Source organism: Protopterus annectens, chromosome 14.part0 (assembly GCF_019279795.1).
Source record: "Protopterus annectens isolate FY-2018-M chromosome 14.part0, PAN1.0, whole genome shotgun sequence".
Lineage (NCBI taxonomy): Eukaryota > Metazoa > Chordata > Ceratodontiformes > Protopteridae > Protopterus > Protopterus annectens.
In genome coordinates, this window is record NC_056748.1 from 1,126,797,585 (window position 1) to 1,126,822,761 (window position 25,177).

Below are 25,177 nucleotides of genomic sequence, written 5' to 3' on the forward strand. Positions count from 1 at the left end.
CAGAGATTTTAGTAAAAGGACACTGATATGACTAGGAATTTGTTAGTATCCAAGATGCACAAGTGTGGTAGCTGTTCAACATGCAGGTTCATCAGAGTATGTTCAGGTAATTTCTTACGATAAGACTGAGGTATCCAGGGCACTGCAACTGTAATAAGTGTAATGCCAAATTAGTGGTATACCTGGCTACATGCACCTCATTTATGTGGGGAAGACGGTTAGGAGGTTGCATGTGAGAATTATGGAGCACAATAGACATATTAGAAATGCAAAAACAACTAGTGCTTTATACACACATATTCTTGTTTGTGCTTATTTCAAAACGTTTATTTTCTTTGTAATAGAGTATACACCGATGCCAGGGGAGGTGACCAGGATTTGTGTTTACAGGTGAAGGAAGTGGAATGGCAACTAAGGCTAAATGCCAAGGATAAGCCAGCCATTAATGAGTCCATTTCCATGGCTGGTTTATTAAAAATGAGGGCCCGATGTGTCTGTGTATAAGTATGAGTGTGTTTTAGCATGCTTAGTGTTTCCAAAATATTTGAATGACACCAAAAAACATTCTTTAAATGGGTATATGATACATGCTATGTATTTCAACATCAGCTGAAAAATGCATTTTAATTCACAAGTGGGTGCTGCGGTAGCATTGTCGCCTCACAGTTAGACGTTGCCCGTTCGATTCTCAGAGCGTCTTCTGTGTGGCGACATGCGTGAACGGGCGTTCCTTTGTTGAAGGTTGTGCATTAGGCCCGGCAAGCCAGCACGTAAAACTCTACTGCCAATCATTAGCGGACCGGAGTTCCGCTGTCGTGACCCCTAACCGAGAAAAGCCGAAAGACACAAACAATTAGTAAGAATTGTGGTTTTAGGGCATTATGTTTGTGTATGCTTTCCACTGACATCCAGGGTACTTCTGAAGATTTAGAAGGAATACCCCAAGATCATTGTGGTGACTCGCTTTTGGCTCAGGCATTGATTCTCCCTTCTTTTGGAAATGGTCAGGAGCAATTACCATAAGCTTCATCACAGAAGCTTCATCACAGACTGGATCTGCCCACACAAGATCTGGAAATGGCCAGGAGCAGTTACCATAAGCTTCATCACAGACTGGATCTGCCCACACAAGATAAGGAGAAAAAGCACACAAACAGCAGCTGAAGTCCTGTAACGTACAAAAAGTAAAACAAAACCAAAACAAAGTATCTGGTCACCACAGCCAGCTTAAAAATAAAAAAAAACTTTAATCAAAAACAAAAGATAAGTGCTTTCGGACAAAAGACCTTCAGATCATAAAAGCACACAGCAGAGCAACACTTAAAAGCACTAAGGAAACCACAAGGCATAGAGAATTGACCAATGGACACAGTATCAGTTAGACAATCTCCTTGCACTGAATGATGGCTTTAAAGGAACAGTGCCATTTAAATCAGGCAAACTTTTAGCGCTCAACTTAACAATCCCTTTCACCTCAGCAAATTCCATGCTCTGCACAATGTCCCCACCTCTCTTACTTCTTGCAATCAGTTGTATTGCCATAAACGTAAAACTGTGTCCTGGAAAGTCCTTTATGTCTTGCAAGTGCATTGGTTGTATTCTATAGTCTGATGTCATTAAGATGTTTCACAGTTTGATCCTTCAACAACATATTGGTTTTGCCTACATAAAAACAAGAACTTCCATCATATAAAGCAAGGTGTACCAAGTCGTTGTTCCTGCAATTGGCATGTAATCTAAAATCAAAAACTCATCCAGAGCATGAATGGCGAAAAAAAACTTGCAGAAGATACACACACAAACCTTGCACGACCTGCAAGAAAAAGTACCAACTTATTGGTCAGAGGCAGAGCTTGCTGTAGTACACGAATGTATAACAGAACTACCTTGTAAGGCAAAGAGCATTCCTGAAGCTAAAGCAGGGAGAGAGACCAACAACCCTGGATATGCTCTCAATCATGCCTTGTAATGGGCCAATTTTTCCGAATAATGCCACAGAGAATCCTGGTATTACCTGAATACGTCAGAGTCGTATGGGTGGTATTTACTGTACGATGTGGACACTTCGATGGTAAATCAGGCTTTCTCAAAAAATAGGGGCCCCCTCTAGTGGAAAGGTGGGTCAAGCTTTCATGCACATGCTTGTCAGCCTGTTGAATTTTGTAACCCCTATCAGATGTCTGGGTGAGTTTCAGCCCAGAGCCATTGCCATGCACAATGACATCTCCTATACCACTCCTCCTCCTTGTACCTATACTGCTGCAGCGAGTGTAGCACATGCATCTGTACTTGTGATGCTGTGTTTATATTTTCTCCCTTCTGAATACTGTTCTGTTTCATTGACACAGCTTCCTCATTTCCCTATTAAATCAAAAGCGTAATTGTTGATGCATATCTATCCAGCTTGTTGTCAATCCCACTACCTTTTCTGGCCTAAGAGGGAAGCTTTCCATATGTATCGGGAACTCACATTTTTAGCAGATGTTGATTGAATGAGCTTGTTCCAGTTTCAAAACTATGATGAGCTTAACCCAGGGCTGTTAATGGAGTGCTGGGGCAAAGCCATCCCCCCACAATGGGAATGTGAGACATTTGCCTCCACATTTCACTTTGAGCTTTAATTTTGAAGCCTTTCAGTTGGCGTTCACTGATTATTACCATATTTATCATGTTTGTCAGGAACACTATCCAGCACAAAAATACACACCTCTGCACTAAAAGACATCTTGTTTGAACTCCTTGTGTTAAAAGTAGGTTATCTCTGAGCCTGTGGCCCAAAAAATAAAATCAGCTGCACTGGGTTTGAGTGCATGGTGTATACTTTTGTGTTGCATAGTATTACATTTCTGTTTTCAGATCTCTCCGTCGTCCTACCAGTCCCTAGCCCATCTTCGTTGTCCATTGTTTCAGAAAATTGTACCAGTTTTGCCCTTCCTCAGCATGGTAACTGCCTGTACAGATAACACTTATGAGAAACTTGCCAGTAGTCCCATGTCCCAGCATGTTTGTCACATTCATAGTATTTTTTGCCACCACCTTTGGCAAAATCATTAGTTCTTGGGTAGAACACTACATGCATCCACTGCTTTTCTTTGGTGACCATCTGTCTCCCCTTACCCTAAGGATCGCTAAGGTTAAGCCCCTCAGCATATTTCCTGGTAACTTATTCTCCTGTTTTCCTTGCCAACTCTTAATTCCATTGGTGATTATTGTCATCAGATCGTATTCTTTGATACTGCACTGGCTCTTGTCTCCTTCCCTTTCTGTTGCATGCTCTGTTTCCCGTTTGTGTATTTTCCCTATAACTGATCCCCTCCCTCTCCAGTCTACACACCTTTAAGGTTTATCTTCTTCCTGTGTGGCAGCTGAACAGTTCTGTCCCTCCTGTACTCTTTCAAAGGGCTTTTCCACTGTTTTCCACACCTGGCTGTTTCTTATCTTATTCCCATGTCGAGCTCTTCTCCAAACCCTTTCCTGTTGGCCCCTCCTCTGCTGTACCTGTGTAGGTTGGTATCACTTTACTGATTTTTTTTTCACACTCTGTTCCTCCCATGTAGTCCATTGCTTCTCCATGTCTACTGTTCAGCTGTTTCCTGTGGGGTAGCTCCTCCATAGACACTTCTAGTTCTGATTGCTTTTCATCTATTGTCATCGCTCTTTGCCACTTTCCTGTCACCATGATTTCCTTTTCCTTATCTTTTTCTCGGCTGTCTCTCCTTCATTCACCCACTGCTGTTCTTGTGGCATCCTTTTCTTATACCTTCCTATCCTTCATTCATTTCCTCATTGTGTCCTCACTTCCTGTTGGCATTATTATCCAATCCATCTCTGCCCTTCTGTAATCTCTGTAGCTCTCTCATTCTTCCCCTAATGGCCCTCTTCTCCTGTAGATTCCACATCCTCTGCAGTCCAGTGGGTTCATAAGCTGAATACCCACCCCACATCATTAGCAGTTGTCTCCTTCCTGTTGTATAGTATCCAAGTCTATGTTCCTAAACTGCAACTCTGAATTCTTTTGTTAATTAGATGTATATTAACTGGGGATGTAATTTTGTAGGGCATTAAAATTAGGAAGAGGAGGAATGTGAAGTTTTAGGTGAGAGTTAAGGTCAGAATCAGTTTGTCTTGAGCAGCTAGTCATTTGCTTGAGACCGTACGTGGTGCAGTGGTGCATTTGCTACATAATTATTTTGAAGTATACCACAGATATATGGTGCATTTGCTACATAATTATTTTGAAGTATACCACAGATACGTGGTGCATTTGCTACATAATTATTTTGAAGTATACCACAGATATGTGGTGCATTTGCTACATAATTAATTTGAAGTATACCACAGATACGTGGTGCATTTGCTACATAATTAAGTGTACCACAGAAGTATCTGCATGTTCTGTTTGTTGCCTGTGCCGTGGTTGCTCAGAAATATGTATTTGTTTTTCTGGTGAGACACTTCTGTTTTGGCTGCTTTTGGCTGCTTTTCTCCTGCTAACGGCAACACTGAACAAACAGTGATATATAAAATGAGTTATTGTAAGTTGTATTTAGTGTTTATTTTTGAGTATTTGGAATATTTTGTCCTTTTTGCATGTATAATTATTTCTATTAAAATTTCCAATGATCTTTAATTTATTATTCAAATTAATCTGTTATGCAACTTGTGTTCACTTAGTACAGTGTTGATGACTATTTCATATTTTTTTACAATTCCTTTCCTTTTCACTGTGTAGTAGTTGCTTTTTAACATGTTTTCTTTTTGCTTTCTCTATTCCCTTAAGGTAGTAACATCAAGGACTCCTACACCTGACCTTTGCTTATCTTTGTTATCCTAGTGTGAGACATGGTGGATATGAGCAGACCAATATCCTTTCCCTTTATTAGCTTATTTGCAAGTTTTTTTTCTGTATTGCATGGTGCAGCTTTTCTTCCTTTAAAGACTCATCAGAAATGGTTTGCTATCATCACAGTTTTGTCAGTTTTATCAAAAAAAAAAAAAGGTACATTCAGTAAAGTCAGTACTTTTAGCATAGCTATAGAGGTTTCCAGAAAGTCTCATGACTCTCTAATGTAAGAAAAGCCTCCCCAGTTTTCACCAGTCAGTCCCAACAAGATATTGTTTAACATGCACCTCCTCAACATTGCATTCACTTGACATGATATCTAATTTTCCATTTCTTTGCAGAAAATAACTTTTTAGTTTTGTACAGTGCAGGAGTATGGTAATTTACTAAACCCACTGACCTTATGCTGTCTTTCACCAGTTCTTGCTTCTCATACTAACTTTTTACATGTTTCTTCATCCTCCCCACCTCCTTCCAACCTGGAAAAGCCTGATGTGACTGATGAGGGTAATGAAGTAGAAATAGAGGAGGAGGAAGCAGATGAGGAAGGAGATGATGTTGAGTTCACGTTCCCTTCTGACAATGAAGATGATTATGAGCCTGAGCTGCTCTTGATGCCCACCAATCAGCCTGTAAACCAACCTATTCTGGCAGCTGCTCGGTCTTTGCATCAAGAAGCTATGAAATGGTCCAGTAAGGTACTCCTCTCTTTGCCAATGGCAACTGGTCCGTGTGCATCCAGCCATTTAGAACATTGACCCGTGTGCATCAGTCTAGGTCATGCTAAGTTCCACAAGCCTTTGAGTGGAACGCATTTGTTTGCAGTATGTGAAAGAACTGAGACTGGCTTCACAAGTCTTACCTCTGTGTCACTTAGATTTGACCATTTTAACATATTTACTCGTTTGCTTTGCAACCTCTGATAGATATCTTTTTAATAACAGAATCCACTGAGCACATGCAAAATCTTCAGAAAATAGTTGAGTGAAGTAATTCTGTAACCCTTTCCCTTTGTTTTCTTGAGCCCCTTTTTCCATGTTTCCTTACATCAATTGGCGTCAGCATCATATATGTATTCAGTAAAACATGAAAAGATTTTTTGTTTTTTTTTTTTGCTCATTTCTGTTTGGAACTGGTTTCTTCCTTTGCTAAATAGTTCTTGGATTGTCAGTTTTCATGTTTCCTTCTTGAACTAGTCTGTGAGAACCATATTCATAAAATGATTAGGTTTTCTCTACACAGCAGTTTAATGTTTGTGGTAGCTTTACTTCACAATTTACCATCAGAATCTCAAAGACAAAATAATTTGCTATCAAAAGAACAAACTAAAATTCCAAAAACAAAAAACATTTAGCTAAATGTTGAAAGTAATTAATGCAGTGAAAGACATTCAACATACCAAACTTCCGGTTTTGAAAATCCGTATGTCCTTTTACATTTTAGCAGGGGGCAAGCCCCCTGCACTCCCCAAACTGCGAAATTGCACTACAATGAGGAGATGGGTAAATTCCCTGATACTCACTGTACTGCAATCTCAATTCGCAATGCCGAACTCATAATAACGGATAAAGTTTTACTTTCTTTATGATTTCGTATTGTTCCAGTTCAGTGTTGTGAAACTGTGAAAACTGCCTTTCGGCCACACGATTTTCCAACTCAAGCCTTCAAAATTTTGATGCCAAACCTCACTTCACAGCCACGGTTGTAATGTGTTTTTTTTCCCCCCACATCTGCATTAACCCATGTCCAATTGTTTACTACTGCCTATCCACATTCTCCATCCAGATAGCTGTAGGAATCCTTTAAATACTGTCTTGTCTCTGAAGTGACTTCATTTGTCTGCAGTGAGTTACCTAAGAAAGATTATAATTATTAGACCTTTCTTTTTGGCACCTAGGCATTTTACAGGATTCTTGAAATGCGATTTCACAGGTAAAGTGAAGAATGAAGGTTGAGATCAAGTATTTGTTAGTGAAAGGTCATGTACAAGTAGATTTTAAACCTGTTAACTGAAAATATTTCTTCTCATTTCATGTTAAGATTTTTCAGACCAGGCTTCTAGCTGACTTTTTCAGTCTAATCACCTGAGTCAAACAATGTTTGTTTGCCTCCACTGAAGGATAATAGAACTTACTTCACGAGCTGTTGAGTAACATCATACATGGCAGTAGCATTTCTTTGCCTGAGTATGTGGTTGGCTTGCTAAAAGCAAGAAAATGAAGCCCAGCTGTGATTAGCCATTAGTTTTCCAAAAGAATCTAGAAATATCCTAAGGTAGAGCTTCTTTATGCTGGCCATTTTTTTTTTCAAAGATGGTAACCCCATGTTCTTGATTATGGCCAATTTGCTTTATTGTCAAGCAGTAATTGATGGGCAGTGATGGCATGCTGTGTAGCAGTAATTAGTAATGAAACTGCTATGATTTTCCCACAGTCTTAGAAGGCTTCAAAACTTACAGGTTTTAAGCCCTTCGGCTTTGTTGGTGTATGTCTTATTACCACTTGCTTTTTGACTGAAGAATAAAAATCTGGGAAACCCAACTAATAATAATAATAAGAATACAGTATGTTCTGCATATATTTTTCTTTAGGATTTATGTCTCAGTACTCTGTTTTCCTGTACACTTCATATATTTCTAGATGTCTGGTATCCTTTTGTCGTTCCTGAAAAGTTTGCTTTCCCATCATCTTTGCTTACTTTTTGAAGCAAGTGTTTGAGGAGCATCTTCAGGTCAGGTAATAGATATCCTAAAATGGGGATGGTATGATTAGGCAGAGGAGTATTTTGATAATTTCTTATTTTTATGTTAATTATAAATTTTAAGAAAGAAATCTTGACCACTGGGATATCATCTCCCTCACCATAACCCTAAACATGATTAAGTGGGTATTAAAAATTAGTGACTTGATGGCTAGAGATTTTGACCACACAGTGGAAGAGCAAGACATTTGGCTACTTCATTACATAGTTTAAGATTAGTATATATGTTCTGTGTCCTCCTGCACCAACCGAAGTTTGATGTTTGACAAGCTTTATACTGTGACTGTTCCTGGTGGCATTCACCATTGTTTTGGCTAGATGCCACTTCTGAAAATGTTTTTCTTTCATCAAAGGAGAGAAAAAAACTAATCCCAGCAGATAGTGCTATTTTATGTAGTGGTACTAGAACTTCACGTGATGCTAACCTTTTGTAGCCTCCTATGGTGTTTTCTATTTAGCTCAGTTACTTTTTGATTCCTGTGTCTGAATTGTTTACATGGCTGTGTTCCATTTCTTGTCTTGACAAGTGTACTTACACATGCCTCTACTTAAAGCATGTACTTGAGGAACTTTAGAGTTCTAAACAGGTGGTTCCCAGGTGCTGTTTAGTCCTGTCCCTCCCTATACTTGCTAGTGCACCTAGTGCTGTTTGCAATCAGTGTTCTTAGCTCGGCACATTTTAGACTGAACTTCAAAATATTTACATCAACTGTAGTTAGCCAGGCTATTGGGCCACAATGGTGAGTTTGAACAACTCAACTTATGTATTTTTCTTTGCATTTATGCATCGACTTTGCTGAAATGTGGAGCCAAATATTGAGATGGCTTCAGAAAACCTTGTCCTTAGTTTCACCAGAAGTAGTAGCTGTAGTTAAACAGAAGGGAAAATTGCTACTAGTGAATCAGAAAACTGGGTTTGCTCACTGTAGCCATCTTTTATCCCAGAACAAGTCATATGTACTGGGTGCCACAGTGCTGTCTAGTAGTGACTCACACAGTATGAGTTTCAGTGCTCACACGCATGCTGAGAAGTGTAAGCGCCAGTCATCTAGCCTGCACAGAGAGAAACTAGCAGTATTGTATAATGTAGTGTAACCTTGTTATGTTTGTTGTTTTGCAGCAAAGCCAACCATTTATGACAGGAGCTGCACAACCTGGCACAAGTGCATCTGATGTCACAACTGCATCAGGTTGCTGAGGGAAGTCAAGCAGCTCAATAAAGGAGTGCCTTCCTTAGTCATCTTGCAGCTTTGTTCACTTCATCCAGCTGCCTAAGAGTTGGTCATGATGGCTCCATATTCAGGTCACTCTATGAATCGCAGTTTGCATTTTTTTTCATTTAACCATTTGGCACAAGCCAGCACCAGACTGATAGGTGGTGTTATCGAGTACACTTCAGTTTTCATTCATTGTGGTCTTTAAAAATTACAGAGAAGTGAACATAATTTTATAAGTACATCTCATCTCTCCAAAAAATGCATTCACTATAGTCTTTTCTGCACCGATAAGTTAGAAAGGGACTTTTTAGTGACAGGAGACCTGCACAGTTAAGCACTTCTTTTTGTAGCTGTAAGGGACGTTTTTCTGTATTGTCAATTCACGTAGTGCAAATTACTTGAAAGAATGCTTTTAATTAAAATAACACCAGAACTTGTGCAAGGCTTACCATGCCAAAGACATTTGAAAGATAGATCCAAGTTGTGCATTTTGCCACTTGATGTACTCATCAGCAGAATGACATTTACTTGTGTTGTAAGAAACACTGCTTCGGTGCCTGGGCTGTTCTCCTAGTTTTGCATCCCGCAACAACCATCCCATGAGGAATATGTGCATTTCTTTTTTGATTTCATGGTGGCTCTTTGCACGAATTGTTTTGTTCAATTAAAACTTGAACTAAATTGGCCCTGGCTGCCTGTATGAAGGTAAAACCTTTACTCAGTACTGCTTGATGGTCATCACTAAAGGCAAAAGGACTTAAATTATATATAGGACTATGTGCAATCAAGTCTTCCCTCTGCCTCGACTCTTGTTCTGATTTTGCCCATTACCATTGAGGATGCCCTCTGTTTCCTTTGTTGTTCCCCAACATGAAAAGGGGCAGGTGGAGTAAATTGTCAAAAGAATGTCACTATTGTTGACACCAACATCACACTCTGACTTAGAGTTTGAGTTTATTTTCTCAGACCTACACAGAGGTTGAGAAAAATGATCCACGGTCAAATTGTCACCGACTGAAAACTCAGGAACCACTTCATTTTCGTTAATTGATGAGTAGATTACAACATTATAAAAGTTATCGATTTGCCGACCTCTGATCAAAAGATAAGTTGTATTGTTTTTATAACTGTCATTATCAAGCATTCTTTGTTTTCTCCCTATTAATTGTGCTAGCTAAATGTTTCTCTGTCTTTGGCGTGATGCTGTCATGTAATTGGTGAAGATGTGGATAAGAAAGATTATTTTAGTACTAAAAGATTTTTGATCTTTTTTCTTTATAATACCCCACTAAAAGTTCAAGAACAGAAGTTTGGCCCCCTAAAAGTTCAAGAACAGAAGTATCAGTGTTATTAGAATATAAAGAGGTTCGATAGCAAATAAGTTTGAGGCAGGCAAACTACCTAGACTCAGTGAAATGATTAATATTAAAAGTTTTCTTAAATTGTTTTACTCTTATGAATGAATGGATATTGATTATGTATATAATCAGATTTATTATTGGTATAATTTATTGATAATAGATTTTTATAAGTTTTTATAATGATTTGGTATGGTTTTTTTGTTTTGCTTTGACTGGTGTTGGCAAGTTATGTCATTGTTAATGTTTTAATAGTGATTCCTTTTGAAGTTTTTGAGTTCCAATGAAGGCCTAAAGTATATTAAAGGACGAAAGTGCTAAACTATGTTCCGTGTGGTTTATCTTCCTATTTGCTGTGATGCTTTTGCTTTTTAGTTTTTGATGCACAGCTCATCCATTCCATCCAGCTGATGAATTTTTGCTCTGTAGTGTTGCCACTCCCTCCCTGAAGTCCTATCTTTAGAACCCTAGTACTGTTTCTAACCTCCCGTCTTTATTCATTTGTAGACGAAATGTAAATTATGTAACAATATGATAACCCTGTTGACTGGTTCTGCTAAAATCAATACCATATTGATGCTGCAGTCAGTCATCAACTGCCGGGGAAAGGCTACTGTTTCCCAGTTTGATTTAACAAGGAGGAAGGGCTCCAAGAATGTGGGAATGTGTGAGAGTTCCTACTTCTAGTCTGTCGTTACCTGAGGATTTTGTCTTGTGCTCAGTGGATTCTGCTTCAGTGTTTAAGAAACACTGGTGTTGACAGTATATTTTTAAAAGTAAGTAATATGTTCTGATCATGCAGAACTAATTTTAATATTGCACTGCATTAGACTTTATTTTGGCAGAGTTTTCAGTAACACAATATCCACCTGTGAAGCCGTGAGCAATGTTTCTGAATGACTTCCCATTTGTGTCATGGGGAAGTCATTTCATTTGTCTTTTGAGTGTTGCCATTTTGTTTCGTGTTCCAGGAGCTTGTGCCAAGTTTTGTGAAAGATGAATGGCTTTTGTGTGGTGATAGTTCCTGAAAGAAGACTGTCTGCATTGCTAGACCTCTGACAAAATTGTGTAAAATAACTGTAGACGTCTGCTATTTGTCAAGAAGATCCTTGGGCACAAGGGTTTCCGTTTCAAAGCTGACACATAACAGATAGACTATTCTACAATGCCAGCAACCTGGAAAAGAAAATGTAATTGTATTTAGGACTGGTTGGAGAGAGACATTCACTATGCCAGGAGGTTGCTGATATTGAGACAGAGGTAAAATTGCCCCATATGCATCAGTGGTATTGTGTTGTAAACCCGTTATGAGTGGAAGTGACACTCACCAAAACATGCTTGCTGTTTTCATGCCTTTGTTTATGCACTCCTGTATATCTTTTCTGAAACAGAAACAAATCATAGTACACTGCTGCAATGCATATTTTATAAGGCTCCCTGTGGCTCCACAGAGGAGAAAGCTAAGGCTCCCATTCTCCAAGTCTTTTCACAGTGTGTAAGTAGTACGTTTACAGGGATGTGTGATGTGCCAATGAGACATTGAGGGAGGTGGGAGGGTTGACAGATTTGCTGCACAAGGAAAAGGAAATGGCAAAGTCACTGGTTAGAATATATAGCATGTTTATATGACCATCAGATTTTTTTGACTTCTGGTTTCCACACAGAGTGACTTACTAAGGGGAAAAGACCCTGCTTTTACCACATCATTAACAGTTTTTCACACTGTCTCCCAATGCTGCTGTAGCCCTCTTTTATAGAATGGCTAATGTCCTGGGTGGGACTGTTCCTACTGTGAAGCTGTTATTTCAGTGTTTAATGGGTTATATTCCTCTTCTTCCTTTAGTATATTCCATTCTTTGAACGTGGAACATGATGTAATAAGTAGGATCACCACGGTGGTGCATATATCCCTGTGCTGCTTTTCAGCCAATGCCCATAGCAACTAAGCAGTATGAGATGCTGGGGCTATCCCAGATGGGCCCCCCCATTATTCACTCACTATCTACAGCAATAAGCCTGAAAAGAACAGTGGCTTTAGCCACTTGTTCTGCCGTACCCAGACTGCAGATGTGAAATGTAGGCTGGCTGGTAATACATAGGTCACTGACAGCGCAGGTACCCTACTCTCATTGCCAGGAATAAATAAAAGCCATGACTGATTGTGCATATGTTATCCCAGTGTATACACACACACAGGAAAAGAATGCACGCATCCGCTAAATAAGCCCAGTTAGTTTTTCACCCAGCCCTTTCCATGCACTGTGCTCACAGTATGTTCTGTATCACACTTGACTCCTATTAGTCCCACTTGCCTGTCTGCCTCTGACCATCTTAAGTTACATTTCAGTCTCCTTTCTCCTTCGACTTTTCTCTTTTTTCTTTAAAGCCATCTTCGAATATTGTAAGACGTGCAGATGCTCTCGTACTTCAAAGATGTAACCTTTTTTTGTAAGCTTTCTCTAATGTGATTTTATTTTCTATATCAATCTCCACTTGAACTGAATCTGAAAAAGGTCCTTGTGGATTAGCCTTCTCCCTCTATTAACAAAGGAATAAATAGTGTGCATCTGTGTTTGAATCTGAGAGTACATATTTAAACCGTGCAAAATTCTGAATTCCTCTCAGGCTAACACAAAGTTGGTCAAACAAAGTTCCAAATTACCCATCATCTTTTATGACTCCCATACAAGGGGGAGACACCCTGGTAATTTGCATCCTGCAGTCCCTGAGGACTATGGACAAGAGGGTTGGAGAAGATTAATTACTGAGCCATCATTTCAGGCATTATGACAAACATCATAATGATCCTGGTTTGTTTACTTGTATATAATTTTTAATGCAGTTAAAAGTTTCATTACTGTCCATTTCGTCATCAGCGCATCTGTTTCCTCACCAGTGAAACTGAAATGTCAAAGTTACTATTTGGTGTTCAGGCATTGCTGTCCCGTGTATGATACGATAAGTCAGTGCTGGGTTCTGCAGCACTGACCTCAGCATCCCTGAATACTTGTTTATATCCCCAAAAATGCTTTTTCTCAACAAGAGTTTTAAACACTCTTGTCTGTTTACTCTGGTACCGTTTCTGACAACTCAGCCACCTGATGTCTATTAATTGCTGCATATGTCTGTGTTTTAACACTTAATTGCTCACATCCCCTTTCTAAAGGACAGAGCAATGGGGCAGTATAATGGTGATCTTAGCTAGAGGACAGTATTTGCGGGGAAGGAGAGCCCATGCATTTATAACCTCTCCTTGGACAAGTATCAGTTCTCCTGAAGATTCAACCTTTGTTTTTCTAAATTAAGGATGCTACGAATGCATGGATCTCGCCATACCCAGTAGAACCACGATGCTGTCCTCAAAACAAAGGAAGCCAATCTGGTGGCCCTCTGCCATAAACAAACTCTACAGCAGAAGGAGGAAACTGATGCAGAATAAGGCAAAGTCCCAAGACTGGAAAAATTCCCTTATCAGCCTCAACAAAAGGTTGAGATCCCTCATCAAATCCTATAAAGCTAGCTATGAAAACAGAATTGCAGCAGATAGTAAAGACAACCACAAGGCTTTCTATAGTTATGTAAAGAATCTCCACTGCAATACCCAGATTTGCTCTGAGCTACTCACAATGGTACCTCCTATACTGTGCCAACAGATATTGCCAGTATACTGGCCAACAGATTCAGTGCTAACTTTACACCCCCCCCCCAAAAGGAACAATCACAATACTACTAGATTGCCAGACACCCAGTATTACTGCTGCACAGGTTAAAACAACACTGTCCAAGTCCAAGAATACAGCTTCTATGGGACCTGACACTGTCCCTGGCTGTGTTCTACATGAACTACAGAGTGAACTGGCACCTCACCTGTGTGCCCTGTTCAATCACAGCCTCACCTCAGGCTTTGTCCCTACCCTACCGAATGGCACACTGCTACAGTTATTCCTCTCCACAAAGGAGGAGCGACTACAGACCCTGGGAATTATCACCCCATTAGCCTGATGAGTCTGATGTGTAAAGCTGTGGAACGCATCATCATGGACTTAATAAACAAGGATATAGGGAATCTCCAAACTCTGGATCCTGCACAGCTTGATCTTGTGAAGGGTAGATCATGCCTGCTCAACTTGGTCGACTTCTTTGAGTCGGTCACCAGAGCTGTGGATGAAGGCAAGGTGGTTCATACAGCCTACCTTGATCTGGCCAAGGCCTTTGATACCACTCCCCACTCAGGAATCATAGAAAAACTCACTAAGCTAAGCATCAACCCCTATATCACTAGGTGGGTTGCAAACTAGCTCACCAATAGAACCCACAGTGTGAAAGTAGCTGACTCCAAGTTAGACTGCTGACCAGTCATGGGTGGAGTCCCACAGGGTTCAGTCCTGGGTCCTCTCCTGTTTGGTATCTACTTCTCTGAAGTCCAGGCCAACACAAAGGGACTCGGGCTGACAAAGTTCGCAGACAATTGCAAGTTGGGAGCTATAAAATAGGATTGTCTCAGCAAATTACATGCAGTTGTCTTTTTAGAATGTGCTGTTTGCTTGTTCTCCATTACAGTCCACTTTTTGGCATGGACCCAGCACCTCGTCTGCAGTACCAAAAATGTAATTGCTAGCTGGGTACGCATGTGCTTCCTGAAGTCACGTAGTAAAGAAATCAAAGCTATTTTAAGACTTCCTTCAGCTTCTTTTGCAATTTTGAATGCATATAAAATTGCTGTGCAGACAAGTAATCAATCCTATGTACTTCATCCTTGCATCATAATGTAAAAACAATATTAACTGTGCATGTGCCTCTTTCTGTCTGTTAAATAGTGTGCTCTGTCAGTAAATGCTTTATGAATGTTACCAGTGATTTTTGTACTGTTCTTTAATACTAATTTAGAGTAGTGTTGTAAATGCTGATCTTATCTTACTGTTAATTTTTTTTGGGTGGAATCCATGAACATACTGGAAAGAGCTTTTTTTGGTTGTCTTGCATCAGTGTTGCTGATGATGGCTGCACTGCTACTGTAAAGTTAGCCCTTTTCAAGTTTTATTACCCAGATATTATGCAGAGACTCCCAAAAGCATCCTTAAGGGAAGTGTTACAGCCATCACCAGCAACACTGATGCAAGACAACCAAAAAAAGCTCTTTCCGATATGTTCTCTACTAAAGAGAATGACTGTGACAAATGATTGGCTGTTGGAGCCATGGAAAGGGACATGTACTTTATTCATTTGCCAGTTCTTCCGTCTGTCTGTAACATCATCTGTGACATTTTTGCAGTAATTAGTAGGCTCAGCCTAAAGTTAAGTTTTTTTTTTCCCCAGTGAAAGATTTTAGTTGCGATAAAATTCTTTCATTTTTTCATGGTCAAGAAACTACCATGTATGATGCACTTTTTGGCATTAACCAGTTTGCTCTCGTGCAAACATCATTTTGCATGGACAGTTATTAAGATGCAGAAGGTAGGTTTCCTTTATGCAGCCGTCATGGAAACTAGTTATTTTACAATATACAAGAACCTCAGGAAACTATTGCACTTTATGCTGGTTATGTGAGCAGTATTAATTCTGATTTTTGCTTTTGGTCCCATAGCATTATGGGTATTTAAGTGAATGCTTTGTAGCTGTTGCAGTAGTCAGAAGGAAGTCTGTATCCTTCCCTGCCTTTGAAGACTTTCTTGAAAAGTCCATCTGTATAACTTCACTGCATGTTGCCCAAAATGCAACACACACAAGGAACTGTTTTTTTTTAATAGATTGTCAGCGTCAGTCAGGATGTTCAACATTTACATCATTGTTACAGTAGCCTAAGCTATCTGGAATATATCCTGCCGAGGATTTGACCACTTAACTGCTGTGGGGCTTGATTTTAGAAGCATGAAAGCCATTTGGAGGGGTGCTAAAAGCTTCAGAGCTTTTTTGCTGCTAATATGTGCTCCTTCTGTGGGTTTCATAGAACTGTCAGAAGGCTAGCAATCCTTCAAGGCTGGCCAGATAAGTACCTATCTGGGGAAGTCCTTTTACTACTACATTTTTTTAGAAGAATTTTTGTGTGTGTGAAAATCTGTAATTTAGGCTAGGAAGTGCTTTTCTTATGGACTGTCATATCTGGTAAAGGCTTTTTACTTGGGGGGGGGGGGGGACTTTTTAAAAGTTGTTTTACTTTTTTTCTCTATGTTCATGTAAAATACTTATGCAAGGGGGATGATGTTGAGCTTTTGGGTCCTGTCATTAGTATTTTTACATCAAAACCTTAATTTTTCTGTCAGGAGGTTTACTGCCTCTTAAAGGCTGAGCTTCCCATCTTTCAGGATCCTTTTTCAGCTTAACCATGGAGCAATTGTCAATCTCCTTGGTTTTACCTACTTGTGACTACAAGAAGAAAATTACTTGGGAGTCTTTGGCTATAAGGCTGCCTCACCTGCTGGTGGGTGGCTGTGCTCTGGCCAGACCTGGTAACTCAGACTGTTCGTTGATTGTTCATAGTCCCTCTGGTGTTGCTAATCATTAAACCACTAAGGACAAAGAAACACACCTGTCCTCTGTGGATGTAGGTTGTCCTCACTGGGTTCTTCAAGTGAAATCTGGACGTGTGGATGGGAAATCGCAAATTCACCCCTAGGATCTCTTCTGTGTCCCTGCTAGACAGAGGCACAGTAAACTAATCTTAAAGGGTACCTTCTGTGACCTACTTTACAGAGGGCACAGTAGGCTAATCTAATAGGGAGGCGGAAGCCAAATACACTCTGGCTAGGCTTATAAATGCCCTAGGGCAGATAGCTTAGTATCTACCTATGAACCTAAAAGAGAACCACTCTAATAAGTATTGGGGTAAGTAGTGGGTAAAGGTACACTGCTAGATTCCTGGATTAGTGCCCCTGACATGGGTCTGTCTTTTTCTCGGGGTCTCCCAGGAAACAAAAGCAAAATATTAAGAATGTCTGTCCTCCTGTTTCCTTAACTATGGACAGAGAGGACTTACTGGGATTTGCTAAGGATTACTTTCTGCTCTTAATGTTGTAAGTCCTGTTTCTTCAATTACTTCAAATATGAAAACAAAAATATTTCCCTCATGTTCTGACACTGATTGCCAGAAGAGTGGGGAGTGTTTTTTTAATCTCTGAATTCTCCTCGTGCTGAAGATTCTGATTCAGAAGAATTCTTTTTCAGATTCCCCTCCAGAAAAGTTATCTCCCTTTAACACTGTAGCTGAAATGAAATCTATATTTCCAAGGAAAAGTATTACAATTTGTTACAAGTGGATTTTCCTCAGCCCACAGCTGACCCTTCTGTTTTTATCAGTTTGAGAATGATGTTCTTCATGTTTCACTGTTGCAGTCCTCACACGTGGGGTTATCTGCCTGCAGGTAGCCCTCAGTCGGCCCGAATACCAGAGTCTTGGGATTTCTGTGTCGGATGCTGTCGCCTCTTCCATGACGTCAGGTTGACATGGGTATAAAACATGCAGTCATTGCCATTACATCAGCTTTTCTTGCCGAGGTGGAGCCAGAAGCAGTTCGCAAGTGCCGGTCAGCTGCTTCCTGAAATTTTCATTTTTCGAGTTTCAAACCTGAATTCTTCTAAAGCTAAGTACCCCGTTGGGGATCCTTCTTGCTCTAACCAATGTCAGAAAAAGTTAACAATTGTCTTGCCTGTGGAAAGCAAATGCCTCACAGAAATTTTCATTATTACTGCGTCATTTGTTTAGGCCCAGACCACGACGTTCCTTGCTGTAGGTTTTGTGCCTTGTTTAATGCCTGAACTATTCGTCGAGCTATCTTTGTCACTAAAATCTTTTGCTCTCGTTCTCCGTATTCTGAAATGGCTTCAATAAGCCATCCGACTACCAATCTTCCATAAAAATGTAAGGATAAAGACAGAGACGGACCGCATACGTTCAAAACTGCCGACACCGCTTCCATTAAACTAGTCACCAGTCCACTGGTACTCCCTGATTACCCGCTTCTACAGATTTGCAGACCTCTGCTGAGACCCATTCAGAGTCTGGTATGCCACGAGATGCTTCTTCGACTATGGAACCTGCGGATGTGTCTACCTTGGATGGGTCCGGAGCCGCTGTGCAGGCACCAGCTTCTGAGGGTGTATTCTGACCTTCCGATGTTCACATTAAAACGATAGCTTCATTTTTGGCTAAAACTTCCGAGTTTCTCAGGCACAGAGTTCGCACTACGCCTAGAAAACCGATGACCAAAGCGCATGCTCAAGCTCCCTTGCCACAGAAACAAATGCTTAGAATGGCTGAGGACCTTATAACTTTTAATTAGGGGAAGCCAGCCTTCCCCCCTCTAAAAGACAAAGTGTTGATTTTCCTTCTGATTCTACAGACCATGAGTCCGATGACTCTGATCTTTCTGATTACCAGGACATACCCTTATCTACCTATGAGAATTCAGATGCAGAGGATTTCATACCCTCTGCCTCCCCTCCAGAGGATTTTTCTTTTGGCAAAACCTTGCTTACTTTAAGAGAGCATTTCCACTGGGAATGCCAGGACTACCCTCAGTCCAAAAAGAGACTCAGAGAATTTTTAGACTTGCCTCAGTACAGGCCTCTAGCTATACCCCCTGTCCTGGACATTGTAGATGTCTTCATGGAATTCAGTTTTACTCCTGATACTTTACCACCAGCTTCTAGAAAGCCGGACAGGTACTATAGAGTACCCGACTCTCACAAATTTCTCTTTAAGAATCCCACTGCAGATCCAGAGACTATTTCTCAGGGTCCTAAAGGCATTAAGGCTACTACAAACAAAAAAAACGTACCCCTTCAGAAAGGGATTCTAGAGCTTTAGACAGATGGGGGTAAGAAGGTATATACATCTGCAACTCTTGCCATCAGGGCTTTAAATTGCCAGTTTCACATGTTGACGTACCAGCAGCATATTATGGAACTAATTAAACAAAAAAATGTTGTTGCTTCCAGATTGTACAGAAAGTAAAGATTTGCAACAGTTAATGCATTCTGCAAACCAAGTTAGTAAACATACTTTGCAGTGTGGTTTTGATGCCTTAGAAGCATCTTGCAAGGCTGCTGTCACTGGGTCTGTACTGAGAAGGCATGCTTGACTGATGGAGCAAATCTTGCCAGACCATGTCAAAACAAAATTACTAGATGCCCCATTAAACCAGGAAAGGTTGTTCGGCACAAAAGCAGAAGTTGTTCTTAAAAAGATGGAGGAAAAAGCCAAATCTATGCAAACTGTTAGATATTTCTTACAGGTGCAGCCACCTAGATTCAGTAGGCATTGGCCCTCTAAAAACTGGTCCTTTCCAGTCCCTCCCAGGCATTCTCAGTCCAAACCCAAGAGCAACAGGCCACCAAGACTACAGTCTCAGTGTATGCAGAGATCTAAACAATGGAGTGCTCCCTCCTCTAAAACAGGGAGTGGTAAGCCACCCCCTGCATGCACAAAACTGGATGTCCATTACCCAGGACCGATGGGTCCTAAACATTGTATCCCAGGGATATACAGATTCTACTTCTACTTACTGACAACCCCAAGTGGGCTGCCAGACCTTCCTCCAAACCACTAGGCAGAGGCTCAAAAGCAAGTACTTTCTCTTCTCAGTATCAGGGCTCTTCAACCTGTGCCAGTAGAGCAAAGGGGACAGGGTTTCTACTCCAGACTGTTCCTGGTGCCCAGAAAAGAGGGATCTTGGCACCCTATCCTACATCAGTCAATTCTGAACACCTCCTTGGTGTTCCCAAAATTCAAAATGTTGACTCTGTAACAGCTTCTTCCTCTGCTAGCCAAGGACGATGGGTAGTCACCCTAGACTTAGAAGAAGCTTATCTGCACATCCCCATAAGGAAATCTTGAAGGACAAATTACGTTTCAGGGCAGGTCCTATGCACCATCAGTTCTCTGCACTGCCCTTTGGCTTTTCTACTGCGCCCATGATATTCACAAAGTGCCTGGCTCTAGCCATTGCATACTGCAGGCAGAGAAATCTTCAAATTTACCCATACTTAGATGATTGCCTGATTCAGATGGACAGTCAGGAATTGCTACTTCATCATCTGACATTTGTAAAGAGACTTCTAACATCTATGGGGTACACCATCAACGAAAAGAAATCACAACTGGTGCCTAGCCAAAAAATTGTATTCCTGGGAGCAAGCTTGATCACAGCTTCCCAGATGGCATTCCTAACACCAGAAAAACAGGTTTATTTGACAAACTACTTCAAACTAATGGCCACCAAAACCCAGCTATCTGCAAGAAAAATACTGCAACCCCTAGGATTCATGGCCTCTTCCATTCTACTAATTCCATATGCAAGACTGCATATGAGGAAACTTCAATGGTACTTAAAAAGTCTCTGGTGTCAACATTCTCAGGACCTGGAAATGCCGATTCCTGTCATCCCTTGTCTAAGGGCAGAGTTCCTTTGGTGGGCAGAGGCATGCAACCATAACAAGTAACTTCCTTTCACTCAACCCCTCACCACACAAACCCTGACAACAGATGCATCAGACTATGCATTGGGGGGCTCACATGGAAGGCAAATGCATTCAAGGCAAATGGAGCCCAGGACAAATTCCCTTGCATATCAATCAAAAAGAAATGTTAGCTGTACAGAATGCTCTGACAGCCTTCAAATACCTTTTCCTTCCAGGGCAACTCATGATAACGACAGACAACACCACAGTTATGTTGTGCATAAACAAGCAGGGGGTAACTCATTCCTACCCACTCTGCAGGTTAGCCATGGCCCTTAGGAACACAGCCTTGAGCAACCAAGTGTACCTGCAAGCTCAATTCCTGCCACGCAAACAAAATTCACTGGCAGACTACTTAAGCAGAAATCTACTGGACCCACACGAGTGGAAGCTGGAACCCAACTCTTTCAAACTTCTAACCAACAGGTTGGGGACTCCAGAGATGGACCTCTTTGCCTCCCCCCTAAACCATCAATTGAACAAATTTTGCACCAGAAATCCCCACAGCCAAGCATGGAAAGTGGACGCCATATCCTTTACATGGGAAAACCTCTCAGTTTATGCCTTTCATAGTTTCATAGTATAGTACTAGGCTATCTGCCCTGGGGCATTTGTAAGCCTAGCCATAGTGATGTGGCTTTTGCCACCCCATGAAATGGTACAAAAATGTACAGAATAAATCTAGACTACTCTGCCTCTGTCTAGTAGTGACACAATGAAGGTCCCCTTATATAATAGAATTAGTTTACTGTGCCCCTGTCTAGCAGTGACCCAGATGTGACCCCTGTGGTAAATTTTCGATCTCCCATCCACTCATCAAGATTTCTCTTGAAGAGAGTTAGTGAGGGGCTCTGCCTAATGCGAACTGGGATCCTGTTCCAAAGCATGGGAAACCTTTGGGTTATGAATCTATCCCTCCAGCATGTCCTATTCATACTTGTGCCGAGGTTTAAGTCTTTAGCTCTCGTGGTCCTGATGGATTTGGATTTTTTGAGGTGGAGCATGTCCATCAAATCCTGATTGGACATGGCCTTGTACGTCAGGCAGAGATCACCCCTGAGCAGGCGGTATGCCACTGAATATTGCTGAAGTTTCTTTAGTCTGGCGGAATAAGACATGTTGGAGACCCTTGATCCTTTTGGTGAGGTACTTCTGTGGTCTCTCCAGCTGTTGCAAGTGCCGGGTGAGGTACATACCAAATGGGGCATTGTCCTCAATCATGGGTCTGATGAGGGAGGAATATAGGGGTACAATGACATCCTTGGATCTGGATGGTGAATCCCTTCATGATGAGGTGTGCAAGGTAGAATGTTTTTCTAACCACTTTGGCAACGTGGGTGTCAAATGAGAGGTCGCTGTCTACTTGGGTCCCTAGGTCTCTGATTACTTTTTCCATACTCAGTGGGTTGCTGTCTATGTGATAATTTGTGGGTACTTTGTTTTTTCCAAAAGGGATGACTATACATTTTTGGCATTTAGTTTAAGGCCGTGACTACAGCACCAGTTGTCCGTTTCAGTGAGGCCTTTTGTAGGATGTGTGTGTCAGCTGGTGTATCGACTATGGCCTAGTTTGCAGTCATCTGCGAACTTTGTCAGCCACAGCCCTCCCATGTTTGCTTTAACATCTGAGAAATAAATGCCGAACAAGAGGGTCCCAGGACAGATCCCTGTGGGACACCACTTGTGACTGGCTTTGAGTCTGACATTGCTCCAGCGATTTTAACTTTATGGGTTCTGTCCTTTAGCCAGTTTGCAACCCATCTAGTGACATAGGGTTTACTTTTAAGCTGTTTAGCTTATCTATGATGCCTGAGTGGGGTATTGTGTCGAAGGCCTTAGCCAAGTCCAGGTATGCTGTATGGACTGCTTTGCCGTCATCAATGGCTCTAGTGACTGTTTCGAAAAAGTCAACCAGGTTTAAAAGGCAGGATCTGCCCTTCACAAAGCCGAACTGGGTGGGGTCAAGTGTCTGTAGGTCCCCTATGTCTCTGTTTATGAGTTCCATAATGATTCTTTCCATAGCTTTGCAGACCAGGCTAGTTAAGCTTATGGGGCGGTAGTTTCCAGGGTTTGTAGAGGCACCCCCCTTGTGGAGTGGGACCACTGTTGCTGTACGCCAGTGTACAGGTACAGTGTACAGGTCCCCTTCTGCCCCTCCTCTCAAAAGTACTATTCAAAATCAAACAGGACAGGCCAAGGACAATTCTTATTGCTCCAGACTGGCCACGCTAGCACTGGTACCCACTCCTACGCAGTCGGACAGCAGTGCCACCCTGGCATCTACAACAGACCCCCCTCCCTGCTGTCCCAGCAGGAGGGACAGATTTTGCATCCACAGCTGCAAACCCTGAACCTTGCAGCCTGGCTTATTCTCTGAATACACCACCACCAACTCTCAGTCTGGTGATGGACATCATCCTTGAGGCCAGAAGGCCTAGTACTAGGAAATCCTATTCAGAAAAGTGGAAAAGATATTATTCTTGAAGCCAGACTCAAGGAAAGGACACAGCTGTGCCCACCTTACCTCAAATCCTGGATTATCTAGCAGAGCTACTCCACAAATGCCTATCCTTCTCATCTATTAAAATACATGCCTCTGCCATCTCAGCTCATTACAATGCTGAGCCACCTCTATTTTCTCACCCTCTCATCAAACCGTTCCTAAGAGGAGCTAACAATTTAAGGTCCCTGAGATCATCTCTCACACCTGCCTGGGACCTTAACTTTGTACTAGAGAAGCTCACGCTTCCCCCTTTTGAGCCTGCGGATGCAGCAGAGTTAAAATTCCTCTCTTGGAAAACAGCCTCATGTCTAGCCATCACTTCAGCAAGAAGAGTTCCTGAATTACAAGCACTAATGGCTGTGGAACCTTTCATTATTTTCCATGCGCACAAGGTTTCTCTCAGGGCTTTCCCATAATTTATGCCCAAGGTGGTATCCAGTGTGGCTTTAAACCAATCCAGCCATTTACCAACCTTTTTCCCTAATCCTCAGTATTAAGGGGAAAGGATTCTGCACTACTTGGACGTGCACAGACAGCTCAGGTTCTACCTTGACAGAACTAAACCTTTCAGAAAATCTGACCAGCTGTTAGTCAGCTTTGCAGTAGGGGCAGAGGGCAAAACCATTTCCAAATGGATAGCACTCTGCATCTATTTCTGCCACAAACACCATGGAAAACCTACCCCACAGGGGATCAGAACTGATTCCACTACGGCTACCTCAACCTCTACAGCATTTCCCAGGGGAGTCCCTACCAGGGACATCCTGGAAGCTGCAACTTGGAGTTTTATGCACACCTTTACCAAGCATTACCATTTACCTGTTTTTTTTCTAAATCCAGAGCTGGATTTGCCACAGCAGTTTTACAAGGCCTGATAGCCAGCCCCAATACTTCTTGACTGCCTCCACCTTTCCTCAGCTTTGGGAATTAACCCAAGTGTGATGACTGCGACAGTGAATGTGTAAACGTACCATAAATGTAGATGTTCGAGTGTATTCACTATTGCAGTCCTGGTTACCCTCCCTCCAGCCCCCCTGACTTTTGTATACTTTCTACCTATCCTCTTTCTGGCCATATCTATGGCAATGGTATTTACTTTTTACTGGAGGTGGATTATTTTGGGGGCTCTTGACATCTGGGGCAAGAAAAACTGATGTAATGGCATCGGCTGCATGTTTTATACCCATGACGACCTGACGTCATGGAAGAGGCGACAGCATCCGATGCAGAAATTCCAAGGTATTCGGGTCGACTGAGGGCTACCTGCAGGCAGATCACCCCAAGTGTGATGACTGCAACAGTGAATACACTCTAACATCTACATTTATGGTAAGTGTACACAGCTGTACTTTTTCTTAACAGCTTGCAGTATATGCCTGACAAGTCAGCCTCCTGCTCCCAAACAAATCCGATAGGCGATATAAACTACCGCACAAATATCCAATTTCTAATCCCAAATCAGATCATTTAGATGTTCTGTTCTTGTGTCGCAGTATTCTTAACATGAGGGATTCACTGCCAAAGGCGGTCCCGACATTCTGCCAGTATATAAAAGACTTTGTCCATTGCAAGGTATGTGGGATGTCATACAGGCCATAAGTGACGTCTTAGTGTATCATCCTCAGGACTTCTCTGCTGCCAAGTCCGAATGCTGTCTATGATCATCAGTCTGCTAGCCTAATTTGTTTGCTGGATGTAAGAGTTTCATATAAGTTCCCCTTTGGAGTTTTCTTTTATCTTTTTTTCTGCTGCGTTTTTTTCTGTGAGGTTACATGTCATCCAAAAAGGGCAACTGCCACTGTGGAAGACAAATTCCATATAAAGATCGTCACAAACAGTGTCCCTTCTGCTTAGGTCCCAACCACAACAGTAAATCTTGCCCTGTCTGTAAAGCTTTCATTCCTAACACCCTACGTAGCTGCCTTACCTCTCAATATTTACCTTGAGAATCAGAGACTGAAAAGGTTATGGTAGAGTACATCGGGATCTTCTGCTGAGCCTGCTACGAAGAAGGCCAAGAAAGTTAGTTCTTAAGCTTTAT

At 41.5% G+C, this 25,177-nt stretch overlaps 1 protein-coding gene across 1 annotated transcript in view; it reads left to right on the forward strand.

Moving 5' to 3' along the window:
• VCL (vinculin) overlaps window positions 1-25,177 on the forward strand; it is a 1,795,541-nt gene that overhangs the window by 1,439,674 nt on the left and 330,690 nt on the right. The window contains exon 22 of the mRNA XM_044055664.1: window positions 5,332-5,541. Coding sequence (XP_043911599.1) covers window positions 5,332-5,541 — 210 coding nt within the window. The remainder of the gene's footprint in view (window positions 1-5,331; window positions 5,542-25,177) is intronic.